Source organism: Pan paniscus, chromosome 4 (genome assembly GCF_029289425.2).
Source record: "Pan paniscus chromosome 4, NHGRI_mPanPan1-v2.0_pri, whole genome shotgun sequence".
Classification (NCBI taxonomy): domain Eukaryota; kingdom Metazoa; phylum Chordata; class Mammalia; order Primates; family Hominidae; genus Pan; species Pan paniscus.
In genome coordinates this window covers 170,920,114-170,948,007 of record NC_073253.2, presented here as the reverse complement: position 1 = coordinate 170,948,007, position 27,894 = coordinate 170,920,114, and the positions used below count along the sequence as shown (strand labels likewise).

At 48.0% G+C, this 27,894-nt stretch overlaps 1 protein-coding gene across 8 annotated transcripts in view; it reads right to left on the bottom strand.

The window, feature by feature from the left end:
* CPLX2 (complexin 2) overlaps positions 1 to 22,984 on the bottom strand; it is an 89,340-nt gene extending 66,356 nt beyond the window's left edge. The window contains exons 1-4 of one of the 8 annotated variants that reach the window (XM_034960997.3): positions 20,818 to 22,944; positions 8,551 to 8,630; positions 8,227 to 8,286; positions 7,821 to 7,924 (exon numbers count right to left, since the gene is read on the bottom strand). In XM_034960997.3, the coding sequence (XP_034816888.1) occupies positions 8,240 to 8,286; positions 8,551 to 8,630; positions 20,818 to 21,239 (549 nt within the window). In that variant the 5' untranslated portion in view covers positions 21,240 to 22,944 and the 3' untranslated portion in view covers positions 7,821 to 7,924; positions 8,227 to 8,239. Of the gene's footprint in view, positions 1 to 7,798; positions 7,980 to 7,999; positions 8,056 to 8,226; positions 8,287 to 8,550; positions 8,631 to 20,817 lie in introns of those variants that run through there. The other 7 variants (XM_034960996.3, XM_034960999.3, XM_034960998.3 and 4 more) reach the window with 7 other exon arrangements.
* Between the last annotated feature and the right edge of the window lie 4,910 nt (positions 22,985 to 27,894).

The following is a 27,894-nucleotide window of genomic DNA, read 5'->3' as shown; positions in this document are numbered from 1 at the left end:
ACAAACATCATGGGAGTAATTAAAAAATGGAGCAAGATGCTCGGGGCTTGCAGGGCGAGGGGGGCAGTAGGAAGAGTAGTGAGCTTCTTGTCATCAGAGGTATGCAAATAGGAACTGGCTGGCTGCAGTCAGGGGAGGTTGGACTCAGTCCCTCTGACCCCAATGGGGGAAAAGGAAAAACAATGACATCAATTGAGGTCATACTGTGCATTAGGACATTATGCATTAGACACGTAATGTCAGAGACTATGCACAATTGTTCAGGGAGGTAGGTGTTATCCCTGTACCCATTAGAGAGGTGATAAAGCTGAAACTCAGAGCGGTGAAGGGTCTTGCTAGGTAGGAAGTTGACTTACTAGGAAAGAACTGGAATTTGAACCCAGATCTTTCTGGCTCCTAAGCTTCTGCTCTTTCTAGAGCCATCTAAGATCCTGTGATTCCATCCCAAAGAAACATCTGCTGTTGTGATATAGCCTGAAGAAAGCAGGGCAAGTGTCTTGGAGCCCCCCGGAGTGGCTTGCTATCAGCCATGGTCTGGCCAAGGCTGTCAGAGCAGTGAGGGTCGGTATCCCCGAGTGCACTGGCGTCTGAGCCCTTCCAACAGCTGCAATCGCTCTTGGGTCACCAGGGACACCACGTAAGATGTTGAAGGGACCAGGTGGCAATTTCTTTCTGAACAGTTTGCCCATTGGCATTTGACCTCTATTTTTCCATCAACTTGATTTTCATTTGCTAGTGTTTACTGATTGGAAAAATAAGGAAAGGTGGAAAGCTCAGGTTAATGAAATTCTCTCCCCACTCTTTTCCCACTTTTTAGGATGTGTTGAGTTAAACATGCAAATTAAGAGGTGCTTTCATGTACCAGCCATGAGGCACCTCTGGTTCTCGGTGATGCTGGCAAGTTTCTGTGTCTCGAGCACCTCTGGTTCCTGGCTGCCTCTGCCCCACGCATAGCCCAAGTCCTCCTCTTGAACCCCTGGCTCCCCAGCACTGCCAGTGGCAGGTCAGGGCTTGTGCTGCAAGAACGTGAACTCAGTGAATTCTTTCCCGCCCCTGATGGTGAGATAGGTCATGTGACTAGTTTTGGCCAACGAACGGCCTGTGAGAAGAATCAATCAGTGTCACTTCTGGGCTGAGGTATTAAGAGTGACTGTTGGCCGGGTGCAGTGGCTCACGCCTGTAATCCTAGCACTTCGGGAGGCTGAGGCGGGCAGATCACAAGGTCAGGAGATCAAGACCATCCTGGCTAACACGGTGAAACCCCGCCTCTACTAAAAATACAAAAATTAGCTGGGCATGGTGATGCGGGCCTGTAATCCCAACTACTTGGGAGGCTGAGGCAGGAGAATCGCTTGAACCCAGAAGCTGGAGGTTGCAGTGAGCCGAGATTGCACCACTGCACTCTAGCCTGGCAACAGAGTGAGACTCTGTCTCAAAAAAAAAAAAAGAGTGACTATGAGTTCTCCACTCACTCTGTTCCACTGCTCCATAGTGGCGGAGCCAGCCTAGATCCCGGAGTCACCAATGGGAAGGACGCTGCCTGGAGAGCTGCTGGCTCCACAGAAGACATCATGTTAAGGAGAAACAAATCTTTGTTGTATTAAGTCACAACAGGATTTGAGGATTAACTTGTTGCCACAGTATAACCTTGACACCTGCAATCCTTATAGCCCCCTTCCATCAATGCCACAGCCCTTCATGTGTGTCAGGCATGATGCTGGGCATAGATGTAACAAGAGACAGTGGGTCTCCTCAAGAAGCTTACAGTCAAAAAGCAGCAGACAAAAACAAACGAACTTGTGTGCCTCCAAGTAACACAGAGGGTCAGTGCTGTGACAAAAGGAAATACAGGGTCTGTGGGAGTCCAAAGAATGGGTGGCAAGGCAGAGGGAGGGGCAAGTCATGGAAGGCTTCCTGGAGGAAGTGATGTCTCATCTTAGTTGTAGTGGATGAGTAGAAGTTAGTTCCCATGGTCACAAACTGGTGGTACATATTGTTTGGTCAACACAATATTTAATTGTTTTCCTGTTAATTGATAATACTAAAAAAGGAGGAGTTTCACATAGAACTCCTGATTTGGGCCTTCATTTAAACAAACCAGCCCAGGTGTAACCATCAACCCTGGGGCCCCGTGCCTGTGTGGTAACAGTTGGAGTGGTAACTCCACTTCCTGGAGTGGGCAGCGGCTGTCCTGCTAGCTAAGCATGTCTGTCCCCTGTCACAGTTCCTCCATGCATGTGCTCTCCGCCAAGCCTGCTGACGAGCAGGTTTGCAGGCCCTGAGTGAGTCGGTTCTCATTAGACTTCCTCAGCCCAGCAGATCCTTTTCAGCCCTGGGGCCAAGGATCAGACTTGCCCAGTACCCTTCCCCTAGGGCCCCCAGCCCATCGGAGGACCCTCACTGCAGCAGCTCACCACCTTACTCAGGTACAGCAGACCACTGCTCCCAGACTGGGATGGTGATGTTTGTCCATTCAGGGTAGGAGAAAGGAGGCCTCAGGGATGGTCCCAGAGAGTGACACCTAGGAGACCACAGTGCCTGGTACTCCCTGGGATCCTCCTGGTCGACATTTGCTGGTTTGAGCTGCCCAGAATCCACTCTTCCTCCTTTTGGTGACAGCCCTTTGATTTTCCTTTTGGGAACCACCCCTCCCTCACGTTCAATCTTGGAAGCAGTCCTGTCAAGCCGCCATGCTTTGGGCTGGCCGAGAGGAGGACACGGGACCCACGCCAGGCCAGCTGTCTCCCTCCTGGGGCTGTGACTCATGAGCCGAGTGATGCAAGGAGGAAAAAAGCGGCTGTGGCTGAGATGCATCCCAGAGGGGACCTGGACAAAACCGGCCTCAGGTCCTGCTTCCAGACCCCTTGTGCAGCTTTGGCTCTGGTCCTTTTCTGAACCCTGTGTCCAGCTTTCCCTTTGGTTCTGGGTCCCATCTGATAACCTCGATAACCCCCTTTTCTGTCTGAGTATGACAGAGTTAGTCTCTGTTGCTTGCTATCAGTGTACCCTAATTCACACCCAGCCCCTCTCTAAGGCTGCTGTGAACTGTTTAGGTTCACACCTGATTCCTTGAACACCAGGCTGACACGGGCTGCCTCTTCCTGTCCCTCAGCTCCTTCCTGCCCCAGCTGGATAATCCAAGTTATGATCAACCACTGGACCACAGCCTCTAATTAAGACCCCCTTCTGGATGTAATCAACCTTGCCAGAAACCAGAGGCCTAGGGTCTGTTTCAGATCCACCCTCTGGTGGTAGCCCTGACCTCCCTGACTGCTGGCCAGGCTGCTGTCCTGGTCTCTGCACTCCCAGCTCAGGCAGGAGGCTCTGGGTCACCTGCCCAGCAATCTCCCTCCTTCTTAGGATGGGGTCTCCTTTGCCCTCCCCAGGATGAGGACTGCCCCGGAGGCTGTGGTGGGGCCTGGAGACATTCCTGCCTCTGGGCCCAGCATGGGCTCTGGAGCCACGGAACCCCTTGCAACACCTTTGCCAGGTTACTCTTGCCTCAGTCATACACCACTTCTCTCTATTTTCCTCATGTACATCTTGCATTTACTATTACTCACTTTATACTTAGCAAGAGTAACAGATTCATTTTTTGACCTTTAATACATATATTTGGAAAGAGAACATAAGATCCTTCTCATAAACAGGAATGCAGTATCCTGTTCTGTAAATAGAAGGCCATGGTTAAAAACAAATAAATGGAAAATAAAACATCGTTATCCACTTCCAGCTAGTTACTGTTGCCGGCTGAAGTCTGAGCCTCTTCCTTGGAAAGGAAATCAAGATGGTTAAGGAGAGGCTAACCTTCAATTGAGACTCTCTCCTTGATGTAATCAACCAAAAAGGCAGTCATTCTCTCCCAGTGCTATTTAATTTGTGCCTGAATAACTCTTCAAATTGTCTCATGGATCCCCGATGGTCTGTGCCCACTTTGTGGGAGATGCTACCTCAGCAGCCTCGGACTGCTCTGTGTGCCTGTGGCCAGCTCCCTGGCCACACTTGACCACTTCTGCCCATCAGAGCTGGATCCATGGCTGCCTGTCTCATGCCCACCCCACACTGTTCCAGGCCAACTGGGCCTGGGCCCCTACTTTGTCCCAGGAAGCTTTGTTTTTGCTTTGTTTTGTTTTTTGAGCATGGTTCTAGGTTCAACCACCCCAGGGAGCTAAAATAAAGAGAAGGATATAAGAACTAACTTTTTGAGCCCTTCTTAAGTGACAGACACTGTGATTGGTGTTTACATAGATTCTCTCAATTTCCCCGAAATTTCAGTCATTCCTGTGCCACCTTCATGATTTCTGCCCTATCACTTACTATTTCTCTTTAAATTGATTTGCCTTTTTAAAAATGTCACAATTTTATTTTCAGAGGAAATGCCATATTATTTTCATAAATCACAGTTTAGTGTGCTGGTTATATATTTCTAACACGCATCACTTGCGAGCTATTAAAATAATAAATGTTCATCTGTATACCAGCTAAAGTCATCTTGTACAGCATCAATCAATCACATGTGTGCCAGCCTCTGGGAGGTACCAGAGCCTCTTAGCTGTGCTCATACAGCCCTGGGAGGGTGGCTCGTGGCTGAGAATGTGGAGGCTCAAAGGGACACTTGCCCCAAGTCCCACTGGTGGAAAGGGATGGAGCTGAGATCTGGACCCAGTCTACCTCCAAAGGCATAGGCTCTTTCAATGCCAGTACTTTCCCAGATGCACTTTTTAAAATCAAAAGAACCCTTTAAAAGTAAAAATTTAGGAGGAAATCCAACATATACAACAGATAAAAGCGAAGCTTTTGTGGTTGAAATGGATTTGGAGGATCTAGGGCTTCTTCTTTGAGGCCTTCTCTTCCCCAAACCCATCCCATAATGGGCCCTGAGAACCTTCTTAGAAGCCCAGGATGCTGAGGAACATTATTTTAAGCCCACGTTGCACCACCCTGTCCCTTGGCTCCATTTAGTGCATTATTTTTCCATGAGCCAAACTCCTGAGGGGCAGCTTCTGGGTCTATGTTATTTTTTCTGGCTAGGCATCTCTACCTTGGACCTTGGCCACCTTGAAATCTTGAAATTTTCCATTTTGCCATCTTGAAATCTTCCACTGCCTTTCTAAATCTTACTCTGACCTGATTATTCACTCATCAAACACTGATGTCTATAATCTGTACCCAGATTTTTAGGGGGTACAAAGGGGATGATAGGAATGCAACATATTTCCTTTGGTGGGTTCCCAGACCCGTGTGAGAGACAGACACTGGTAAGTGCAGTAAGCGTGTGAGCAGCCCCCGCTCACCTGAAGCTCACTGGTGTTCTCATTCCTGTCTCCCTCAGGTGCTGGCTGCATTCTGTGGTGGGCAGGGCCTGGGATGGGGCTGGCCAAGGGGCCTGAGCTGTGCTGGCTGCCCTCCGCATGGTGAGGCTATAGGTCTTGCCTGATTTCCCAATGTACTTTCTGAGTCATTTTCCCTTCAGCAAACACTGCCTGACGTAAGTCTAGAGTTAGAATCACATCTCACTCAGATCCCCAAACCCTCGCTTCCATGGGAGGACCCACTTACAATGGTCCCAGCATCTGTAGTATGAAACTCTGCCTGGTTCCCAGCCTCACCCTGTCTTCTCTCCTCATTGCTGAGTCTAGTTGACCTTCCAGCCTGGAGGCCATCCTCCCACTGAAGTGGGTACCCCAAAAAGATCCTTCTATGCCAGTAAGAAAGGCATCTATTGCCTTAAAAATATGAAAAGGTCCTGGCAGAGTTCCAATAGATTTTAAAGATTCCTAAGGGACATTTAGCCTTGTGGTGCCCCCTGACTGAGCCAAGACTGCTATCCAGCTCTTCAGTGCTGACTATGGCCCTGGTCCTCTCTGAAAGGCCTCTATCTTCGGGACACTCTATAATGTCCCCAGAACATCACCTGTGAAGTCTCCCCTGTGCTATGAGACCAGCCAGGTCTTAGCTAAGTCCAAGTTTCGGGAAGCTTCTCTCTCGGTGGGCCCAAGAGTTGAGTCCACCAGTAAACTCAGAACAACTCAAGTCAATTCAAGCCAAGTCAACTCAGATCAACTCAAGTCAATGCACCTCATCTTCACAACATGAATATGTGCTGTGGACCTCTCTGCCTATTCCACACCACTCTGAGCCAGGCTCTAGTTGAGAGAAAGGAGAATCCAGCAATAAAATGACACAGTCTTGATTTTCAAGGAGTTTTCTGTTTTGAACCCAGATTCCAGACTCAAATTTTTTCTTGAGCTGAGGGAACCCCTTGCACCAGGGGCTGGAGAAAGATCCTCCTTTCTGGCCTGGAGACAGGCCAACCAACAGCCTAATCCTGAAGTTTGCTTCTCAAGACTTTTCAAACCACCCTTCCTGGGTAGTATGACTTTGTTAACTCAGATTGCAGCGTCAGCTGGCTCCTCCAGCTTTAAGATCTTGTTCATATGGGTCCTGAGCCAATCATTCATAATCATTCATTCATTTATTCACAAACCTGCATCGAGCACTTACTATGTGCCATCCACCTTACATATATTATCTCATTTAATCCTCAGAGTAATCAATGTGAATGAAAAACCAGTAAGGGGCCAGCTAGACTTCAACTTGGCCCTCATTCCAAAGCCCATGCTCTTTCCATCTCATCCCACTGCCTCTTAGAACAACTGAATAGAATCTATAACACAGGCTAGAGATCACTGAATGCTTAAACCAATACATTCTATATGGAGGGAAAGAGTGGATTAATGAATATTTTATGTAAGACCAAATCCCACCTGACCAGTTTATTAGAATTCTTTGAGAAGTGAACTATGTAGGGAGATAAAGTGAGACTTTCACAAAAAGCCTTTGTCAAGTTTCCATCCCAAAGCCTATTAATAAAATTGATTCATTATAGAATTGGGCAGAGGTGGGTGGTGAGTGGGAGGGAGTCTATTTTTGCATGGATAGGGAACTGGCTTAGAGACAAGAAAGAGAGGGTGGAGATAGATGGGTGCTTTTCCAAATGGGTTCCCCAGGAATTGGTACTGAGTTTGGTCTTATATAACACTCAGTACACACGTATTGAGCAGCCAGTGTGTGCAGGTCTTGCACTAAGCATGGGGCTGGAGTATCCAAACAAGCTGGAGTCAGCTCTTGTCCTGGAAGAGCCCAAAGGTGCAAGTGCTCAGTGACATCTCCAAATTTTGGAAGATGAGAAGCTCCTCAGTGAGAGGAAATGCCAAGACATTGGAGACAAAACCTGAAGAAGGTTGCTGGGAATGTGGAAACCCCAGACAGCAGCCAGAAGGTCTGGGCTTTAGCACCAGCTCTGTCCCCGACTCTCTGTGTGACACTGGGCCAGTCCCTCCCCACTCTGGGTCTCAGTTTTCTCTCCTACACAATGAAGGAATTGGACAAGATGATCCCTAAGGGTGCAAGGCTCTGGATGGAGGAGAATGACTTACAGTAGGAACTGGTTATGAGGAAATCTTCATTTCCTGTGGCCAAAATGTTCCCTTCTGTCCCTGGCCTGTGATGGGAGGCCCCCCTCCCACCTCTCATTTGTGAACAGTGAAGACGAGGCAGAGAGCCATGAGGTCTGTGATGCTGGGGCTCGGAGCCCAGCCTGGAATTCCTCAGTGGCATTCTCTGCAAATGACTCAGCATCATAAATAGCTCCCATCTGGATGAGCAACGATATCTATAGCGATCGAGCGATCTCTATATCCACATACACTCTCTCTGTGCAAATATGTGGCTCACTGTATGCTAAATACGAGGTGGCCTGGAGACGTTCCTTCTCTTAAGAGACTATTTGGTATGAAACTCAAGACTGTTTATTTAAAGAAACAAGTTTACAACTATGCACACTGGATTACTGGTCGTGGGTGGTGGGGAAGAGGCGATGTGGATGAGGGATGCCGGGTGTGATCCGAGCTTGGCCGGCCACCTGGAAGAGGAGCTGAGGTTGACTCCTCCACCCATAAGATGGTTGGGATCCTGTGCTGGGGAGGGGGTGGCATGGGGGATGTTGAGCTCATCAGTGCAGGAAGCCGTGGCTCAGCAGAAAAAGCACAGGATCTGACAGTGACAAGAGAGCCAAGTGCCAGCCCAGCCCTGCCTTTCCATTCATCTTGGGCAGTTCATCAGTTCATTCATTCATTCATCAAACATGTACCAAGCACCTACAATGTGCATAGGCCATTGGGATACGGACATGAAAAAGCTTGGAATTCAGCCTTAGCTACCTACCAGCTGTGTGTCTTTAGGCAAGTCCTTTTACTCTCTGAGCTTCAGTTTTCTCATCTGTAACTGGGGATAATAATATCCACCTCAGATTTTTTGGGGAGCACTGAATAAGGCATTGCACAAGAAAGTGCTTCTCTGTTGTAAATGGCTCTGAACATGCAAGGTAAACACCATTCCATCACACTGCCCAACTGATCCATCTCACTCCATCTTAGGACTGTTCTTGGCAATCACAGAGGGGAAGACATGCCCCCTTCATCAGGGCTCCAGGGATGAGGGGATGCCCTGAACACTATCCAGGGCTTTAGTGCTGAGCAGTGCCCTTACCTTTGCTTCCTGGCAGAGCTGGGATGCAGGCGCCTTCAGTCGCTGAGCAGAGCAGATAGCATGGCAGGGACCACACCTTCCTGGAGGAGGAGAGAGGAGGTTGAGGGCTAAGGAGAGAGCTTCTTGGGGAGTTGGCTTGCTGAATGGGCATGGAGCCCCAGACCCCAGTGAAGGCATGCTCTCACTTCTCCGGAGGCCACCACTGCTGCTCTTGGTTCCAGCAAAGGGCTGGGCGGGATGGGACCCTGCCTGGCATCAGACCCAACTCCTGGCCCACCTCACCCAATCTGACAGTAGTTACTCATCTTGTTCACTGGTGCGGGTAGCACTGTACCATTGACCGTACTTTGGTGGTAGGACAATTGACCATACCTTTCTTACTTAAACGTGATTTCTGATTGGTGTAAAGGGACAGGATTTATCATCAATCATATCTGGTTTTGAATTCCAGCTTTGGGGATGTCCTCTCTGAGCCTCAGTGTCCTCATCTGTAAAATGGGATGCCTAATACTACTGGCCTCATATACTCAGTGCTATATAAGTGCTTGTTATGATTGCTGTTGTTAAATAAGATCACGTCTGTGAAGTTTTTTTTTACACTATAGCTCCTTAAATTTTAATTACCTTCCTCTGCTTGATTCTAGGGGGCACCATGCATTCCGTAAAAGGCAAAGGTTGGCTGTTACATGACTTTGTTTCCAGAGCTCTGCACGGGGCCAGGCAGATTGTAGGTGCCAGTAAATAATTGTTGACTGAGCATCGTGACAAGTTTGCTAGATTTGGTATCACATATTTAGGATGAGTGAGGTCGATGTTCCATCCTCATTTGATAGATGAAAATACTGATGCGGAGAGGGAGAGATGGTCTGCTTAAGATCACACGGGGTTAGGTGTGGAGCTGGAACTCTTCTCTCTCCAGCTCTTGCTCTCTGCTGCAGCCAGGCCCCCACTGGGCAGGCCACCAAGGCCCCAGCAACTGAAGGGGCTGCAATGTCCTCCTCCCAGGACAACCTGTCACCTCCTCCTCCAGCTCTCTATTTCCTCTTCTTTTAGTAACCATAGCCCTGCTCTCAGTGGCTCCAGGAAGCAGATACTATTGTCTCACTTGCAGAGGTGAGGACTAAGGTTGAGAGGCACGAATGGTTGGCCCAGATCAGGGAGACAGTATAGAGTGAATCAGGGCTTCCCACAGGGATCAGCCCACTCCAGGCACGGTTACCTCCTAACACAATCCTCAGACCCCCACTTCCCTCCCCTCTTCCTTTGCTGGAATAGGAGCTTCTTGGGGCCAAGCCCAGTGGTTTCCCCAGAGCCTGGCATTTAGCAGGACTTGATAAGTATCTGTTGAGTGAATGAATGAATGAATGAGTAAGTGGGTGAATGACTCTGCCAGGCTGTGTTCTAAATGCTGGTGACAACTGCAGTGAAAAGGGCAGGCATGATCCCTGCTCTCAGGGAGCAGACAATATTTGAATTTAAAACTAGCAACTGGATTAAAAACAGGGCAGATGTTCCTGTTTCCAGCTTGCTGGGTAGGGAGAAAGGGTAGGCGCCTGTGGGCTGCAGCCGGCTGTCTGCCAGGGAACGAGCACCTGGGAGCAAATGGCATCTTCCCTGTCCTTAGGTGGGGCCACCTGTGTGCAGGGACAGGAGGCTGGCCTTTAAGAAGGGAAGGAAAGAAGGAGAGGTGGTACAATTCTGTGTTTAATGTCTACCTACTGCTCAGTCCCAAACAGCTAGCGCGTCATCTGGCACATAGTATGTGCTTAGTAAACTTTTGTTCCATGAATGAAGAGTGGGCAGAACACATGTTGGGATGACTTGGGTCCAGGAGGCAGGGAGAATCAAAAGCGTGAACTACTAGAATTATTATGACTTAGAATGGAGCGTCATTCCTTACAGAGCCTTTTCACACACTAGTCATTCTCCTGTGCAGGTGAGGGGCCCGTTGAGCACGCACTTGCTGGTGAGTTTTCTGTGCCTCTGTGCTGGGCACCGGTGGTGTTGGTGTAAACAAAACAGCAATGCCACCACCTTCAGTGTATTTACTGTGTGCCAAGCCCCCACAGTCACAATCCTTAACACTCCCGCTAGCCTGGCAAGGCCAATGTCATAACCCCTACCACACAGAGGATGGCACGGAGGCCCAGAGAGGACTTGATCTCGCACAGTGGAAACCCGTGAGTAACTAAGTAGGAGAATGACTCTGCCAAGGTCTCTTGTCTTACTCTAAGAGTGAGACATAAAAACTTTATAGCTGAGGCTGGTCGCAGTGGCTCACACCTGTAATCCCAGCACTTTGGGAGGCTGAAGTGATGGATCACCTGAGGTGGGGAGTTTGAGACCAACCTGACCAACATGGAGAAACCCCATCTCTACTAAAAAAAAAAAAAAAAAAAAATACAAAATTAACCGGGCGTGGTGACGCATGCCTGTAATCCCAGCTACTCGGGAGGCTGAGACAGGAGAATCACTTGAACCCAGGAGGCAGAGGTTGCGGTGAGCCAAGATGGCACCATTGCACTCCAGCCTGGGCAACAAGAGTGAAACTCTGTCTCAAAAAAAAAAAAAAGTTCACAGCCGAATGGGGACATGAGCAGGAAAGCAGATACTTAAGCTACAGTGTGTCACCCCCTCTAACACAGGTTTCTCTAAGGTGCCTCTCTCTTCATCACCTTAGAGAAGCTGGAGGGCTTCTCTGAAAAGGTGAGTCTGGAGCTAAGGATTTGCAGAGGCCAAGTGGATAGTGAGGCAGGAAGGGCTTTCCAGGCAGAAGGAACAGCATCTGCAAAGACACGGGGGATGCATGGTTTACTGAGGGAACTGGGAGGAAGGTGGCTTGGCTGGATCCTCAAGTCCAAAAAAAAAAAAAAGACTGGCGGGTTGTCAGAGCCAGTTTAGAAGGGGCCTTAGAGGAGCTTGGGCTTCACCTTGAGGGTGATGGGGAGCCATTGCAGGGCTCAGCTCTGCGTTCTAGATCCTTCCGGGCACCTCAGGGGCTCAAGGATGAGAAAGGGAGCATGAAGGTGGGGAATCTGGGGTGCTCTTAACAGGCTGTGGACAGGGAACTGTACTAAGGCAGTGGCTTGGGGTGGCAAAGATAGGAGGAGTAGGTATCAGGACTCAGGGCTTGATGAGGTGTGGAGCTGAGGGAGAATGGGACTCAGCCTGCTGGCTTGGGTGTGTGTGTAGCGGTGACATGGGCATCTGTGGCAGTCAACCCTCTCATCAGCTGACCCACGCTGTGGAGTTGGAGGTCCTCTCCCAGCCACGAGAAAATCGCTGTGGCAGCTCCTAGTGCCAGTTCCAGCAAAGGCTTCCCCTACCACCTGACTGCTTGCAGACCGTGTCCTAGCAACCTCGCAGCCCTCCCCTTGGCAACGTGAGCTCCTCTGACTGTGCTGGAAGGAAAGGTGGGGCTGGGATGCCCCCTGACCGCTAGACCCGCCCAGGGAACTTGCCACTTGCAGCCTGCCCGGCTCATCAGGTGGAGGCTGGCCAACCAGGTGAGGGAGGTGGTCTGGACACGGAAAGCCTTGGGAGCTGGGTTCTGACCCCAGAGCTGACGCTCTGTGTGAATGATCTTGGACACGTTTCTTCCCCTCCACAGGTGTCCGTTTTCCCTTCTGCAAAACAAAAAGGGATCTCTGCAGTCTAATGCTGTCTCATCCCATTTTTTATATTTTCCATGCTTATTGCTCGGATTCTCTGTTGCTGACACAGATTTTAGTTTCAGACTCCAGGGATTTAAATCCTAGTGGACAAGTCACTTCATCCCTGAGTCTAGATTTTTTTTCTCTGAAAAATGGATATATCTTATGCTTACTCAAAAGGGTTATTAGGGTTGGCTGAAATGGCGTCAACTGAAATGCTTTACAAATGGCAAAGAATAATTAATATGAATGTTATTGATTTCATTTCATCACATGGTCTATGCTCTATTGAAATTCATTGACCCAACACCAGCAGCGGCCACAGCAGCAAGAGTTTACCGAATGCTTACTATGTGCCAAGCATTGTGCTGAGTGTTTTCCTAATATTACAACAACCATAGAAGCTACCTATAATTATTATCCCCATTTTACATATGAACAAAATGGAGGGCTCATACAGTTAAGTATAGAAAGAGCTTGGCCAGGGTCCCTCACTTCAAAACTTGCTGGTTTAAAATGCATGAGGTGTCCACCTCAGGATCTCTTCTTACGTCTTGGGTTTTTCCTCTTGTCTGAAGTCAGAATCTAACAGGGTTGGGTAGTCAGGGGAGTAGCACTAACATTTAATGAGCATCTTTTATGTGCCAAGAGTTGACCAGGCTTTCAGACTTAAACGTGTGTGTCAATCACCGGGGTGTGTCAATCACCGGGGGGTCTTGTTAAAACACAGGTTCTGATTCAATGCCTCTGAGATGCAGCTGAGATCGTGCATTTCTAATAAACTCCCAGCTGATGTTGATGTTGCCGGTCCGTGGACCACACATTGAGTAGCCAGGCGCTAGAGGACTTTAACCAGTACCCTACTGAATCCTGGTGACTAAGTTTTATTAGTTCTGGGTTCACAGATGGGGAAATTGAGGCTGGAGAGGAAATGCACCTTACTAGGCTCCCAAAGCATACAAGGGGTGGGTCTGATCCTACACAGCACCTTAGGGTACAGGCCCAGTATCACCTCCTTGATGTGTGATCCTTTCTCTGGGCTTCTGTCTCCACAGCCAAGGCAGGCAGTGTTCTCTGGGGCCCCCATCAGGAACAGTTTCTTCTTTTTGGTTCACCATGAGCAGACTGGCTCTTGATACTGGCTCCTAGTGGGAACAGGGCTTGGCCCAGGCAGTGTCCCTGCAGTTAAGCAAATGTCTTCGGGCCAAGATTAGATCCTGCTTGTGCACAATTCATTTCACCTTCCTCACCCTAATCCCTGCTCTTTTGTATCCTGTCTTTATTTAAAATTTTGATATTTTATTCATCACGGTTTTTTTGCATTAATTTTTTTTAAAAAAATTGCATAAAAAGTTATTTATCTTAATCAAGTTTTCAGCATCCCCTTAAATTGTGCACCAGAGGCAGGTGTCTTACTGGCCTCACCCTAGTCCTGGTGGCCTTATGTCGTCTCCCTCCCCCTGCATCCTCCCGGCATTAGGATGCTGCCCGCAAGGCACTGCAGCGCCCACACGGCCGCCAGCGCCAATGGATTTATTTCCCAGCAGGTGAGTCCTGCAGATGCATCACTTGGCCTGCCCCTTGGCTGACCTGCTCTAGAGATGGCAGCAGGGACTGTGGCCTGAAGGAGGGCCCAGGGGATCACTCTGACATGGGCTTCACCCCATCCACCCCTTACTGGCTGAGTGACTGAGGGAAGTGACTTCATCACAATTTAGATCACGCCACCCCTCTGTCTCCCAAAGAGACTCCCCCAGCCTTCAAGGTCCTGCCTAACCCAAGCCTTACAGCCTTTCCGCTGTCACTGTCTGTGACTCTCCTCCTTGCTCACTGGGTTTCTGTCCTGCAATCTTGTCAGGTTTGTTTTTGCCCTAGGACCTCTGCATGTTCTGTTTCTTCTGCCTCCACGCTTGTCCCATAGGCAGCTTCTCATTCAGATGCCAGTCCCAATGCCTCTTCCTTGAAGCCTTCCCTGATTTAAACAGCCTCATCCTCCTCGGCACACTCCTCTCTTTTACTTTCTTCCTAGTATTTATATGACTTGGTGAAATGATTTTGTTTACTTGCCTGGCTTCTGTCTCCCAGTAGAAAGTGAGCTCCATAGAGGCATGGTCCTTGTCTTCCTCTTCCCTGTCTCTCCAGCTTCTAAAACAGTTATTGGCTCATACAGCTGCCCAGTGGGTATTGACGAATCAATGAGCCATTCCTTGGGCTTCAGTTTTCACATATGGGAAATGGGATGATAACCCTAACCCACAGTGTTATTGTCACAATTGAAAGCACATTTGGGCCGAGCACTCTGGGTGGCTCATGCCTGTAATCCCAGCACTTTGGATCCCAGCAAATGGATCACCTGAGGTCAGGAGTTCGAGACCAACCTGGCCAACACGGTGAAACCCTGTCTCTACTAAAAATACAAAAATTAGTCTGGTGTGATGGCGGGTGCCTGTAATCCCAGCTACTCTGGAGGCTGAGGCAGGAGAATTGCTTGAACCTGGGAGGTGGATGTTGCAGTGAACCAAGATCATGACACTGCACTCCAGTCTGGGTGACAGAGCGAGACTCTGTCTCAAAAAAAAAAAAAAATAAATAAAATAAAAAAAAAAAGAAAGGAAGGAAGCACATTTGTTGAGCATCTGGTATGTGCCTGTCATTGTGCAAAATGACCCAGTGGGCCCTGGCGGTATTACCCCCATTTTATAGATGGTGGGACTTGCTCAAGATCCTCCAGCTAGGAAGGGTCAGGGCTGAGGCTCTCTCCTGTTGGAGAAGCACCTGGCCCCATGCCCTACTCTGCAGAGGTGTTCCTGATGTGAGAGCCAGGGCTGAGTTCCTCGGAGCCTTTTGCCATTTGCTGCTTGAACTGCAAGACCCTGCTTGCCCGCCTGGCTGTCGCAGCTTCTGACGAGTCAGAGACAGGAATGCTAATGGCTGGTTTTTGTGGAACAAAAAGGCCTGCCTCTTGCAAATGTGGAGATACATTTTCTCCGCATTGGCAATTACCACACTGAATGTCTGAGGAACAGTTTTCATCTGCCAGGCACTTTACCAAGATTAACTTCTGAACCCTATGCAGCAATGCTTGTTGCAGATTGAGGGGGCGGCAGGGAAAGTGTGGGCAGTGGTGTCTTTGATCACAGGAGAACCTAGGATTTGGAAGGGCTTGAGACCCCACGTCAACACCTCTGGAAGTTTGGTTTATTTTCCTAAGACTGGTTTCACTATTGTCCTGAAAGCACTGAGCTTCTAGAGGATTCAAGGTTTCTGATGTTTCCTGGCCCAACTGGCTACCAATTCAGCAATGTACTCCACAAATATTTTCTGAGAATACCTTAGGCATTATTCTAGACTCGGAGGATGCAATGATGGGACAAAATATATACTGCCTTTGTTCTCCTACAGATGTTAACTCAGTGGAGGAGCTGGAGGACAGAGACTCCTGCCAGTAACTGGCTGTGTGACTGTGGGTTAGTTCCCTTCCCTCTCTGGGCCTTTGGATTTTATCTTCCTCTCTACTCTGAACCCCCCTGCTTAAAAGTCTTCAGTGGCTCCCATTGCTTACAGAGCAAGGTGGGCATCTCTGGTCTGGGATTCGAGGCCCCGAGCCGGGCTCTAGTGGACACTTCTTGGCATGTGCTCCCGGCTCGCCCATCTCCATTTTGCTCCGTTTTTATTTAGAATACTCGTACTCATACGGCACTTTCTGAGTGCCAGGAATGTCTGAGTGCTGCACATATTTTAACTTGTTTAACTCTCACAGAAATCCCTTGAAATAAGTCTTTGGACTCTCATCATCTCCACTTTAAGAATGAGGACATCGAGTCACACAAGGGTAAACAACTTGCCTAAACCCACACAGCTTCTCAATGGCAGGGCTGGGATTTGAACCCAGGCAGCCTAGCTCCTGGGCCATGCCCTCCACAGCTACCACACGCTGCCCCTTGGTCCACCTGTGCAGCAGCCTTACCACTCTCCTTTCCCAGATACAATCCCACATCCATTGCCCACCTCCATGAAGCCTTCCCAGATGCTTCCCAGGCTGACTTAAATCTTCTTGTCTCTGTTCCCACAATGGCAGCCCTTAGCGTGGGCTACTGTTGTTCTTGCTTGCCTATGGTCTCCTCAGCTGAATGCTGACCACCTCCAGGTGGGAGAGGCTGTGTCTCACCCTTCCTGCCTCAGTGCTCAGCCCAGCACCCCCATATCATCCACTCTCCACACAGCAACAGAGGCATTTTTTTAAAACCCAGTTTTTTTTTTTTTTTTTTTAACACTCCTCTGCTTAAAGCCATCTGGCTACTATCTATTACATTTAGAATAAAAGCCTCAATCCTGACCATGGCCTAGAAGGGCCAGCATGATCTCCTCTCTGCCCCCTCCCTGCCCCTGGCGGCTGCTGCTCTCCCCTCACTCACTCCACCTCCCATCTGTCCCCATGCAGTCCAGGCTCACATTAGGGCCTCTGCCAGAGAGATTTCCTCTGCCTGGAGTGTGCTGCCCCACGTTGTCACATGACTGACTCTTGTCATTCAGGCCTCAATTCCATGTCACTAGTTCACAGAGTTCTTCTCTGTCTGTCTATTTTCACATTTGCTTTTCAATTGTTGTCAATGACTGTGCCTACTGTGGGTCTGTAAGCCCCATGAGAACAGAGATTAGCAGTGCCTTGTTCTGCTGTATCACCATCACTTGGAATGGTGCCCGACACAGAATAGCCATTCAATGAGTAAGCGTCTTGAAGGAAGAGGAGATGCTCACCAAGTCCCTTTGGGATCTTACATATTGCAGTTCAGCTAGGCCCAGGTAATATAATGCATCTAAGTGAGTCTCATCCCAAGCTGATAGCTGGGATAATTTCACAAGCTGGGATGCCCTATCTTGATCACTTGTCTATGTCTGGACTGCAATCACACTCCCAGAGCAAGGCACGTGTTGTTTTTTTTTTTTTTTTTCTGGAGACAGAGTCTTGCCTTGTTGCCCAGGCTGGAGTGCAGTGGCATGATCTCAGCTCACTGCACCCTCTGCCTCCTGGGTTCAAGGGGACTTTTATTGGCTCTTATTGGCTTTTAATGGCTGACTTCCCTTCACCAAGGATGCTAAGAGCTCTTTGCATGTGCTCTCAATTTTCTACCTAAGACTTGGGGAAACTTGTGAGGCACTGCCCTCCCCATTTGATAGGCAGGGGCTTCCCTGAAAAGTGGAAAGGCTGACTGGCAGAATCAGAGCCCCAGAGCCCAGTCAGGACACACATACCCATCATGGCCATCACATTTCATCAGTAATGGGGAGAATTTATGTTCCCAAAAGGCACAAGAGCTCTGAGTCCTTCCAGGGCCTGAGCCAAACACTACTCATTTAGCACCTCCAAGGAGCTGAGGTCTGTAACTGAGCTAGGTGTGCAGCCAAATTCAGGGCAAATCGGAAAAGGAAGGCCTCATATGCATCTGGTTAAGGCAAGCAGGGCTGGCAAAAATCCACAAAAATGATATCTGGGCTTCTGACTGTGCAGCCTTTTGCTAATGAGAACTAAGGAGCCAGCTGGGAGGTTAACACAGCAGCCAGAAAGAAGGTGCCACCAAGATCAAGTTACTTAGAAAGTATATGGAAGGGGCTGGGTGGGATGGTTCATGCCTTTAATCCCAGCAGCATTTAGGGAGGTGAGACAAGAGGATCACTTGAGCCCAGGAGTTTGAGACCAGCCTGGGCAACATAGTGAGACTCCATTTCTACAAAAAAAAAAAAAAAAAAAAAATTAAAAAAAATAGCTGGGCATGGTGGTGCATGCCTGTAGTCCTAGCCACTTGGGAGGCTGAGGAGGGAGGACCCCTTAAGCCCAGGAGTTTGAGGATACAGTAAGCTGTGATATATATATATATATATATATATATATATATATATATATGAAATTTGCAAAGGGATCTCAAAGATCAAGACCAACTGTCATACATTGCCATCTTCTTGAGAACAAAGAAGGGTATTAGCTAGAGAAGAAAATGGGATCTTAAGTTTATGAGTTCAAAGATCTTGGTTCTGGTCTCTGCACCATGGAACTTTGGGCCAATTTCTCCCCATTTTTTACCCCCTCTTCCTCATTTGTAAAATGTGGCTATTGGGCTTGATGATTTCCAAATCAATGATTTCCATAATGCTAAGCTTTCTAGCCTTAGGAACTCACGATTCAGATTACTTTGAAAGAGAAGCTCTTGCTTTTTCTCTGTAGGGTTTGATTTGTCTTTAGTAATTGGTCTAAAGCCCAGTGTAGGTAGTGGACATGAACAATTCTGGCATGGTAAAACCTGTTGAGTGTTGATGCATCCCTTGTTTATTTCTGAAACAGTTTCTTTTAATGCATGTGGCTCATCACTATAGTGTGGCTTCTCAAAACATTCTGCAAAGGACAGAAATGTTCAGAATGAATTGAGGTAGGAAGGTCATGATTTGAGTTAGTGACTTCCAAGGCTGTCCAGTATCTGCATGGCAGAAGTTGTACTGATGTTAAAATCCCTCTGTATGAAATGATGTGATGTCTTGGGTTTGCTTCCAAATAAGTCAGTGTGAGTGTGTGCGCATGTGATGAGAGTGGATGTGGGTGTGTGTGATGAGAGTGGGTGTGGGTATAAATGAAACAAAATTGGCCAACTGTTGAAGCTGAATGATGGGTATGTGGGGGGGTTATTATACTATTCTTTCTATTTTTCTAAATATGTTTGAAGGATTCCATCCATAAAAGGCTCTTTGGAGACCGGCTCCAGCCTTTCTCTCCACTCTCATCTTTCAGTCCACATCCTGAGGACCCTCTGGCACAGTGACATTGCCTTGGTGGCTGGGACTTCACATCTCTTGGCCTTGACACACAGCTCTGTCTGCCTGGGGTCATTTTCCTCGTCTTTCCTTACAGTTCGTGACTCCTGCTTCTGAGATCCCACAGCCCAGTTGCCTTGATACTTATCATAACATATTGCAACTGTTTGTTTCCTTTTCTGGCCTGTGACCTCCTCAAGCTACTTCTCTGCCTCCCCAGTGCACAGCCAGTGCCTGGTATATAATAGGTTCCCAGTACAAGTTTACAGAAAGGATGATAGCAGTCATGGGATCTACCATTTTTTGAGCATTTACTATGTGCCACTAAGCTCATTGCATGGCTCTCTCATTAAATTCTCATCGAAGTGGGTATTATTAATCTTCTCATTCCTCTTTAATAGCTGAAGATAGTCTCAGAAAGTCACTTGCCCAAAGGTCATATGCTAGTAAGTAAACCACTCTGCTATTCTCCTTGCATCTGGGATTTTAAAAGACTTCTCTATGAATGTTATGCAACAGGCCCAGGAGTTAGAGAGCCCGGGTTTTAGGCCCAGCTTTGCTACTAAATTGCTGAGTGACCTTGGGCGAATCACCCCTGCCCCCTAGGCCTTGTCTTCCGCGGAGACAATCAGTGATCTAGAGTGTCACGTGATCCGAGGGCCCTACCAGCCTCAGCTCTCAGAGAAAAGGTTTCTCTTCCACGTATGCTTTCCTGCCGCGGAACTGGCTTCCCTGTTTGGGAACCTCCCGGCTTCACAGACGCCCTCAACCTTTTTTCTTGCTAATTGCAACCTCCCAGGTCTAAGCCGAGTTCGCAACCTGCTGTCTGGGTCGCCCCCTCCCCCCTGCCTTCTCTGCGGTCTGGGATTTCTCTGGAGGTGGGGGCGGAAGCCGGGGAGTGAAGGAGAGAGGGAGCCTGGAGCTGTCCCGTTCGTGAGGCTTCCCCGCGGCTTCTCAGCCCCCTCCCCCTACGGAAACTCAGCCTCACACTTTCTAGGGATGTTCCGGGGACAGCCGGAGTCAGTGACTGCAGCTGCCAGCCGCGGGCTTCTGTGCAGGGCTCTTGGAAGTCCGCGATTCTGAGCTGGGATGGGGTGGGGGTCTGGAGGGAAGAAGGGGCGGCGCACTCCTTCCTCCCCGCCGGGACCTCAGCCTAGGCCCAGCCCGCCTAGCGGAGCCGGGACCCTTCTGTGCCTGTTTCCCCTCTACCCTCTTGCCCACTCTTAGCTGGGCCCCGCCATTGCACGGCCAGGCCTCGGCGGGCGACAGACCCAAGCCGGAGACGCGCGGCTGTGCTAGGCCCCCGCCTAGCTCGCCGGTGACATCGCTCTGGGAGAAGCTGAAATCCCCCGATCGATGCGGCCTCACGCCACCCCTAGGCGCGCTGGGGCCCGCGGCTTTGTTCGCGGTTCGCGGTGCCGCCGGAGAGAGCTGTCCGCCGCCGCGGTGCTAGCGTTGGGAGCGGCCCGCGGGGGCGAGGGACGGTCCTTAGCAGCCTCGCGGAACCAGGGCGGAGGGTGCAGAGGAGCCCGCCCCGCCGCCGCTGTCCGCCGCTGCAGTGCTGACCCGATAGAGACCCGGTGCGGCGCGGGAGCTGTCCCCGAGATGGTGCTGGAGCCAGAAGCCCGAGGCGCCCTCTGCCTCGCCCCGGAAGAGCCGCCGGCGGCTGAGAGCTCTAGGGAGGGGGAGAGGCCGGAGGAAGCCGCCTTCAGGAAGCTCTCGAGCGCGGGGCCTGTGGCCGGGGTCTCTCCGCCAACCGCTCCCGCGGAGGAGGGCGGCTCAGCCACAGGGAGCGAGCGCGCGTTCTACGAACCTGTTGGAGGCTGCAGCTCCTCCGCGGCCGACGAGGGCGCCCGGGACCGAGGTTCTGGCGCGTTTCTCCCTCCCCCTCTTCCTTGACTCCTCCGCCGAGGCGCTCCCTCCTGCCTGGGCTAGCACACGTGCACGCGGGGGGCGCCAAGCCCCGTTTCTGTCCGCCTCGAATGCCTGCCGAGCTGCAGGGCACAGAGCCCAGAGGCCTCCCCCTAAGGGCAGACCCGCTCCCAGGGAGACCCAAGCTTCCCGAGAAAGGAGGCGGGGGCTGGCGGCGGAGATGAGAGAGGACGCCAGCAGAGGTGGCAGTGAAATCAAGGAGACATGGGAGAGTTCCCACCCAGGCAGTTCTGCCCTGAAGTTCGAGGACTTGGGGGTCTGCCAGTAGGGCATCCTGACTTTGAAATATCTCTCACTCTCCATTTCTGTGACCAGTAACCAAATGCAGGTCTACCTACCTGCTCTGTTGCCAACCCCACTCACTGGCCTGACTGCCGCTAGTACTTCAATCCAGGCTGTCTTTTACCATGTCCCAGAGAAAGCTCTCTAAAGTAACTTTTTGACGAGATCCTTCACTAGCAAGACAAGCTATGTGCCCATCATGACAGAGGACCACTTATTCTGAACAGGCTCACCCCAGTGCCTTAGCACCTGCCCTTCCCTTTGGCTGAGACTTTCTCCCTTCCTTACGACTTATGCTTTATCTGCAAGTGAAAGCATCCTCATTTTCCATGCAAATTTTCCTGGCCCCTAAGGCACAGTCAGTCACCGCCTCCTCTAGGATCCCTCAGCCTTTACAACCCTCCACTACACTTCTCATCATATTGTGTTACTCATGCACCTCTATCCTCAGTTGCCAGGCTAATAAAAACTGGTTCCATATTTTACGTTTCTCTGTATCTTCATCTCCTAGCATGGTGACTGGCACACAATAGAGGTTGAGTTATATCTGCTGAATGAATGTACACATGAGAAGCAGAGGGCAAAATAACTTCCTTTTCTTCATGTAATTGCTCATTTGATTTCTTTTCTTTTCTTTCTTTTTTTTTTTTTTGAAACGGAGTCTTGCTCTGTCGCCCAGGCTGGAGTGCGAGGCGTGATCTCAGCTCACTGCAACCTCTGCCCCCCGGGTTCGAGTGATTCTCCTGCCTCAGCCTCCAGAGTAGCTGGGACTACAGGCGCGTGCCATCACACCCGGCTAATATTTTGTATTTTTAGTAGAGATAAGGTTTCACCATGTTAGCCAGGATGGTCTCAATCTCCTGACCTCGTGATCCGCCCACCTCAGCCTCCCAAAGTGCTGGGATTACAGGCATGAGCCACCGCACCCGGCCTGATTTCTATTTTTTGAATCACAGACTGCGAAGCTCCGCATACAACATCCGTGCCCAACCCTCCTGCCTCCTCATGACCCACTCTCCCCGTCTCAGTAATTCCTCCTACAATGGCCTCCATTTTGTACCAAGGTGTTTTTAAAGTTTTTTTTTTTTAATTTTATTTGCTGTTTTATTTGCTTGGGACCCTCATCATCTTGATCTTTATATGGCCGAATACTTGTCATTTGAATTTCAGCCCAAATGTCACCTTGTCAAAGAGGCCTTCTCTGGCCACCTACCTAATGCTTCCTCCCCCAATCACTCTATAACATTACCTGTTGCATTTTTTTCTTTTCTTCTTTTTTTTGTAGTACTTATTACTCTCTGAAATTATTTTATTTGTATGTTTACCTGTGTATCATTCACTTTCCCTCAACTAGAATTCAAACGCAACCAGAGCAAGGATCCTGTCTGTCAAGCTTACTGCAATGTTCTCAGTGGTTAGCATTCTGAGAGAAACTGAACTTACACCAATGCACCAATAGTCCCTTTCTCCTTGGAAAGGCTTGAGCCACTTTGCAGGTCATTTTAAAGTCTTCTATTAGGCACAAATCATCTACGAATGTTTAAGGAAAGAGGATCAAACTGATACTCCATGAGATAGGGAAGGAGAGAAAGGAGAGAGCCCCTTTACCTAGATATGTGGCATAGATAAAGTGACAAACCTGGACCATAGCCCCTTTTCACCCCAGATGGCAGAAGCATAGCAATTCACTCCTACACATCATTTAAAGTAATTTCAAATTCAATATCTCACTTGATATTTCTGACAACCTTATCTGGTAAGCATTATTCTCCCCATTTTATGCCAAATCAACTGAGGCCAAAAGAGGCAGACAGACTTGAACAAGGTCACACAGCTTGTAAATACTGACGCTGTTCTTGATACAGTGCTACATGTTGGGGATCTACAACTATGACATAGTTTCTGAATTTCCTGGTAGTAGGAGACCCAAGCACATACACATTGGATTATAATACAATTTGATAATTGCTCAACAGTGATTCTCAACCTGGAGAGGCATGGGGTAGGGTGGGGAAGAAGTGGATAGGCTGTCAAAATCAGAATAAAATGGAACTCTTTTCAATAACAATGATGATAATTTGTTGAGTGCTTCCCAGATGTCAGGTACTGTACTATTTTATGTACTTTGTCTCAACGAGTCATTCTTTCTTTTTCCTATTCCCTTTTCACAGAGGAAACTGTCTTAGGGAAGTTAAGTGACATGGCCAAGCTCATGGAGCTGGTAAACAACTGAGCTGGGGCTTAACCTGAGTTTTTTTGACTCAGAGGCTGAGCTCTTAATCATTATGCACCCCAGACCTATTGAATCTGAACTTCTGATGAGCAGTATGGGCCTGGGATTTGAAGATGATTTTAGGTCATTCTGATATATCTTGGCCTTTACTGAGAAATGCTCATGGAAGGGATGAACACTGCCTGTTAGGAGGAGTTACAGGAGGGTGATATTGGAACCTAAAGGATTAAGTGGGGGTTTTACAGGCAGACAAAAGGAAGAAAATACGTCAGATAGAGGAAATAGAATATTTAAGAGCCTTGGGGTGCGAAAATGAAGGGACTGCTATAGGTTCAGTGTGGATGACTGTAAAGCTGATGTAGGGAATAGGGGATGGGAAATTAGGCAGGAATTGGTTTGGACTTGGCTGCCATGCCTCTGTTCCATAGGCAGCAGAGAACTGTTCAACAACTGCTTTAACAACTGCCACTACCCCTGATCATCCCCACAGCAACAGCATTGAATCAATACTTTACAATTTGCAAAGTGCTTTAATAGTGCGCCATCCCTGTGAGCTTGTTCTCATTGTCCCCTAGCACCCAGTAGAGAACCTGAGACAGTGTAGGTGATCAGTATTGGTTGAAGAGGAAAAAATTGGACACAGATGGGAGTCTAGCTTAAAGGCTGCTGCAATAATTCAAAGGGATGAGCAGTATCACTTAATCTAGGAGTGCACAACTCTGGACTATGGACTCTGGAAAGTTGAAGTGTATTGCCCCTTATCTCCAAGCACTTTGGGGAGGCTGGAATTTAGCTCTCCAAAATGGTTGCTGAATAATCGTAACGATTTTCCTCTCCCATATACAGAAAAGCATATTAGCACCTAGACAGCCAATGCCCAGCTAAGCCAGGATTTCCTCTGTTGTATATATGCACTTGATGTCTTTTGGCTCCTGGATTTTGGTCCTGATGGACTTTATTATGTGGCAATAACATTATATGCCATCATTTGTTTCCTTGATTTAAAGGGCAATCACCATGCTAATTAAACAGTCTTGGCACAAGAACTAAAATCTACCTTCTGTCTCTTCATCCCTCGGGGAAGTCCACACAGACCCTGAAAATGGCTAACTTACAGAGGGCTGAATTGTATCAGGGACTTTTGAAGCCCTTGAAACATATTAACCCAGTGAGGTAGGTTTGACTCTCATCCTCACTTCACAGATGAGTAAGAAAGAAGTCAAGGCTAGGCACCATGGCTCACACCTGTAATCCCAGCACTTTGGGAGGCCAAGGCAAGTGGACTGCCTGAGGTCAGGAGTTCAAGACCAGCCTGGCTAAGATGGTGAAACCCCATCTCTACTAAAAATACAAAAATTAGCCAGATGTGGTGGTGCACGCCTGTGTTAGTCCCAGCTACTAGGAGGTGGAGGTTGCAGTGAGCCGAGATTGTGCCACTGTATTCTAGCCTGCATGACAGAGTGAGACTCTGTCTCAAACAAACAAACAAGCAAATAAAAAACAAACAAAAAAACTAGACAGTATATACGCTTTTGAATTTGGCTTTTTTCTTTTGCTCAATATTATGTTTTTGAGATTCATCCATGTTGTTGCCTGGGTCAGCAATGTTACTTTTCATGCTGTGTAGTATTTCACTATATGAATACACCTCAGTTTGTTGATGGAGTTTTTCATTGTTTCCAAGTTTTGTGTAAATCTTTTGGTACATATATGCAAGCATTTTGGTCAGTTATTTTCCCAGAAGTGGAATTTCTGGGTAAGGTATGCATATACTTAGCTTTAGTCCATACTCCCAAATAGTTCCCCAAAGTGGGGATACCAGTTGCTGTTTTTTTTTTTTTTCTTTTTTGAGACAGAGTCTCGCCCTGTTGCCTAGGCTGGAGTGCAGTGGCATGATCTCAGCTCACTGCAACCTCCGCCTCCCAGGTTCAAGTGATTCTTGTGCCTCAGCCTCCTGAGTAGCTGGGACTACAGGCACCCGCCACGACACCTGGCTAATTTTTTGTATTTTTAGTAGAGATGGGGTTTCACCATGTTGCCCAGGCTGGTCTCGAACTCCTGAGCTCAGGCAATCTGGCTGTCTTGGCCTCCCAAAGTGCTAGGATTACAGGTGTGAGCCACCACACCCAGCCAAGGGATACCAGTTTTAATCCTGTATGCTGTGCATGAGAGTTCTAGTTGCTCCATTGCCTCACCAGCACTTGGTATTGTCAGTCTGTTTTTAATTTTAGCCATTCTATGATATTTAGCGGTTCTAATTTTAATTTACCTAATGACTAATGAAGTAATTTTTCACATATTTAATGATTATTTGAAAACCTTCTTTTGTAAAGTACCTGTTAATGACTTTTGTCAACTTTTCTATTGTGATATATATATTTTTTCTTGATTAGTAGGACTTTTATATCTATTCTGGGTAGGGATACTTTGAGATTATATGTATTGTAAATATCTTCTCCCATCAGGTGGTTTGCTACTTTCCCTCTGTTGGTGGTGTCTTTTGATAACCAAAAGTCGCTAATTTATTAAAGTTTAATTTATCTATTTTAAAGCACTTTTTGTTTTCTGTTTAATTTTTGCCTATCCCAGATTATGAAAATATTCTCTTTGTTATCTTATAGAATCTTTATTGTTTTACTTTTTATATTTATATTTGTAGTCCACATTGAATTTATTTTAGTATATGGTATAAAGTATTGGTTATGATTTTTTTAACCCATATCATTACCCTATTGATACAGCACCATTTATTGAAAGAAAGACTATTTCCCATTTCTGCTCTGTGTACTATCTTTGTTATAAATGAAGTACCCACATATTTTAGTCCATTTTGTGTTGCTGTAACAGAATATCTGAGGCTGGGTAATTTATAGAGAAAAGTGGCTTATTTGGCCCACAATTCTGGTGGATGAAAAGTCCAAGCTTGGGCAGCTGCCTCTGGTGAGGACCTCATGCTGCTTCAATTCATGGCATAAAGTGGAAGGAGAATGGGTATTGCAAAGAGGTCATATGGTAAGAGAGGAGACGAGAGAGCAAAGCCAAGGAAGCCAGACTCTTTTTAACAACCCAGTCTCTGGGGGAACTAATCCATTCCTGTGAGAGCAGGAACTCACTCACCCCCGTGGGAGGACATTGATCTATTCAAGAGGGATCCTCCCTCATGACCCAAACACCTCCCACTAGGCCCCGCCTTCCAACACAATCACATTGGGGATCAAATTTTGTCATGAGTTTTGGCAGGGACAAAGCATATCCAAACAATTAGCACTATATTTGTGTGGGTCCGATGTGGCTTGTATGAAACAGATCAAGTTACTAGCCTCTTGATAAAAATTTCTTTCTTTCTTTTTTTTTTTTGAGACAGAGTCTCACTCTGTCACCCGGGTTGAAATTGCAGTGGCACGATCTTGGCTCACTGCAAGCTCCGCCTCCTGGGTTCACGTCATTCTCCTGCCTCAGCCTCCTCAGCAGCTGGGACTACAGGCGCACGCCACCATGCCTAATTTTTGTATTTTAGTAGAGACGGGGTTTCACCATGTTAGCCAGGATGGTCTCGATCTTCTGACCTTGTGATCCACCTGCCTCGGCCTCCCAAAGTGCTGGGATTACAGGTGTGAGCCACTGGACCTGGCTGCTAAAAATTTCTAATGGTATTTTTCCTGTTGAACTTAGAATGAAATCCAAACTTTTTACAATGGCCTTCAAGGTTTTGCATAATTTGGTGCCACCTGTTTTTTTTATTTTATTTTATTATTCCATTAGTTACCCTGATGCTCACTCCACACTAGCTGCAGTTGCTTTGTGTACCTTGAACACATACCTTTCATTCTTGGCTCTGGGCCTTAGCTCCTTCCAGGAGTGCCTATTCTTCAATATTCAGGCCTTTGTGTCAATGTTTATTTCTCAGAGAAAGTTGAACTGCTTGCTCTTTAAAATAGCCTCTTCTTGCCCCAAGTTACACTATATGATTACCTTGTTTTATTTTTGATAACACACGCTACTCCTTGAAACATCTTATTTATGTTTATTTTCTGTTTCTTTCACTAGAATGTAATGTCCATGAGAGCAAGGACCATATCTGTTTTGTTTATCTCTGAACCCATAGCTAAAATGCTAAAATGCTATGGTAAGGACATTGGGTCTTAGTCTGTTTTGTGTTGCTACAACAACATACCTGAGACTGAGTAACTTATAAAGAACAGAAGTTTATTTTCTCATAGTTTTGGAGGCTGGGAAGTGCAAGAACAAGGCGCTGCATCTGGTGAGAGCCTCCTTGCTGTGCCCTCACATGGCAGAAGGTGGAAGGACAAAAGGGATGAATTCTGTTCTCACATGGCAGAAGAGCAGAAGAGACAGAACTCACTCCCACAAGCCCTTTTTATAGTGGCTTTAATCTGTTCATGAGGGCAAGGCCTCATGACCTAAAAGCCTTCCCCAAAGGCC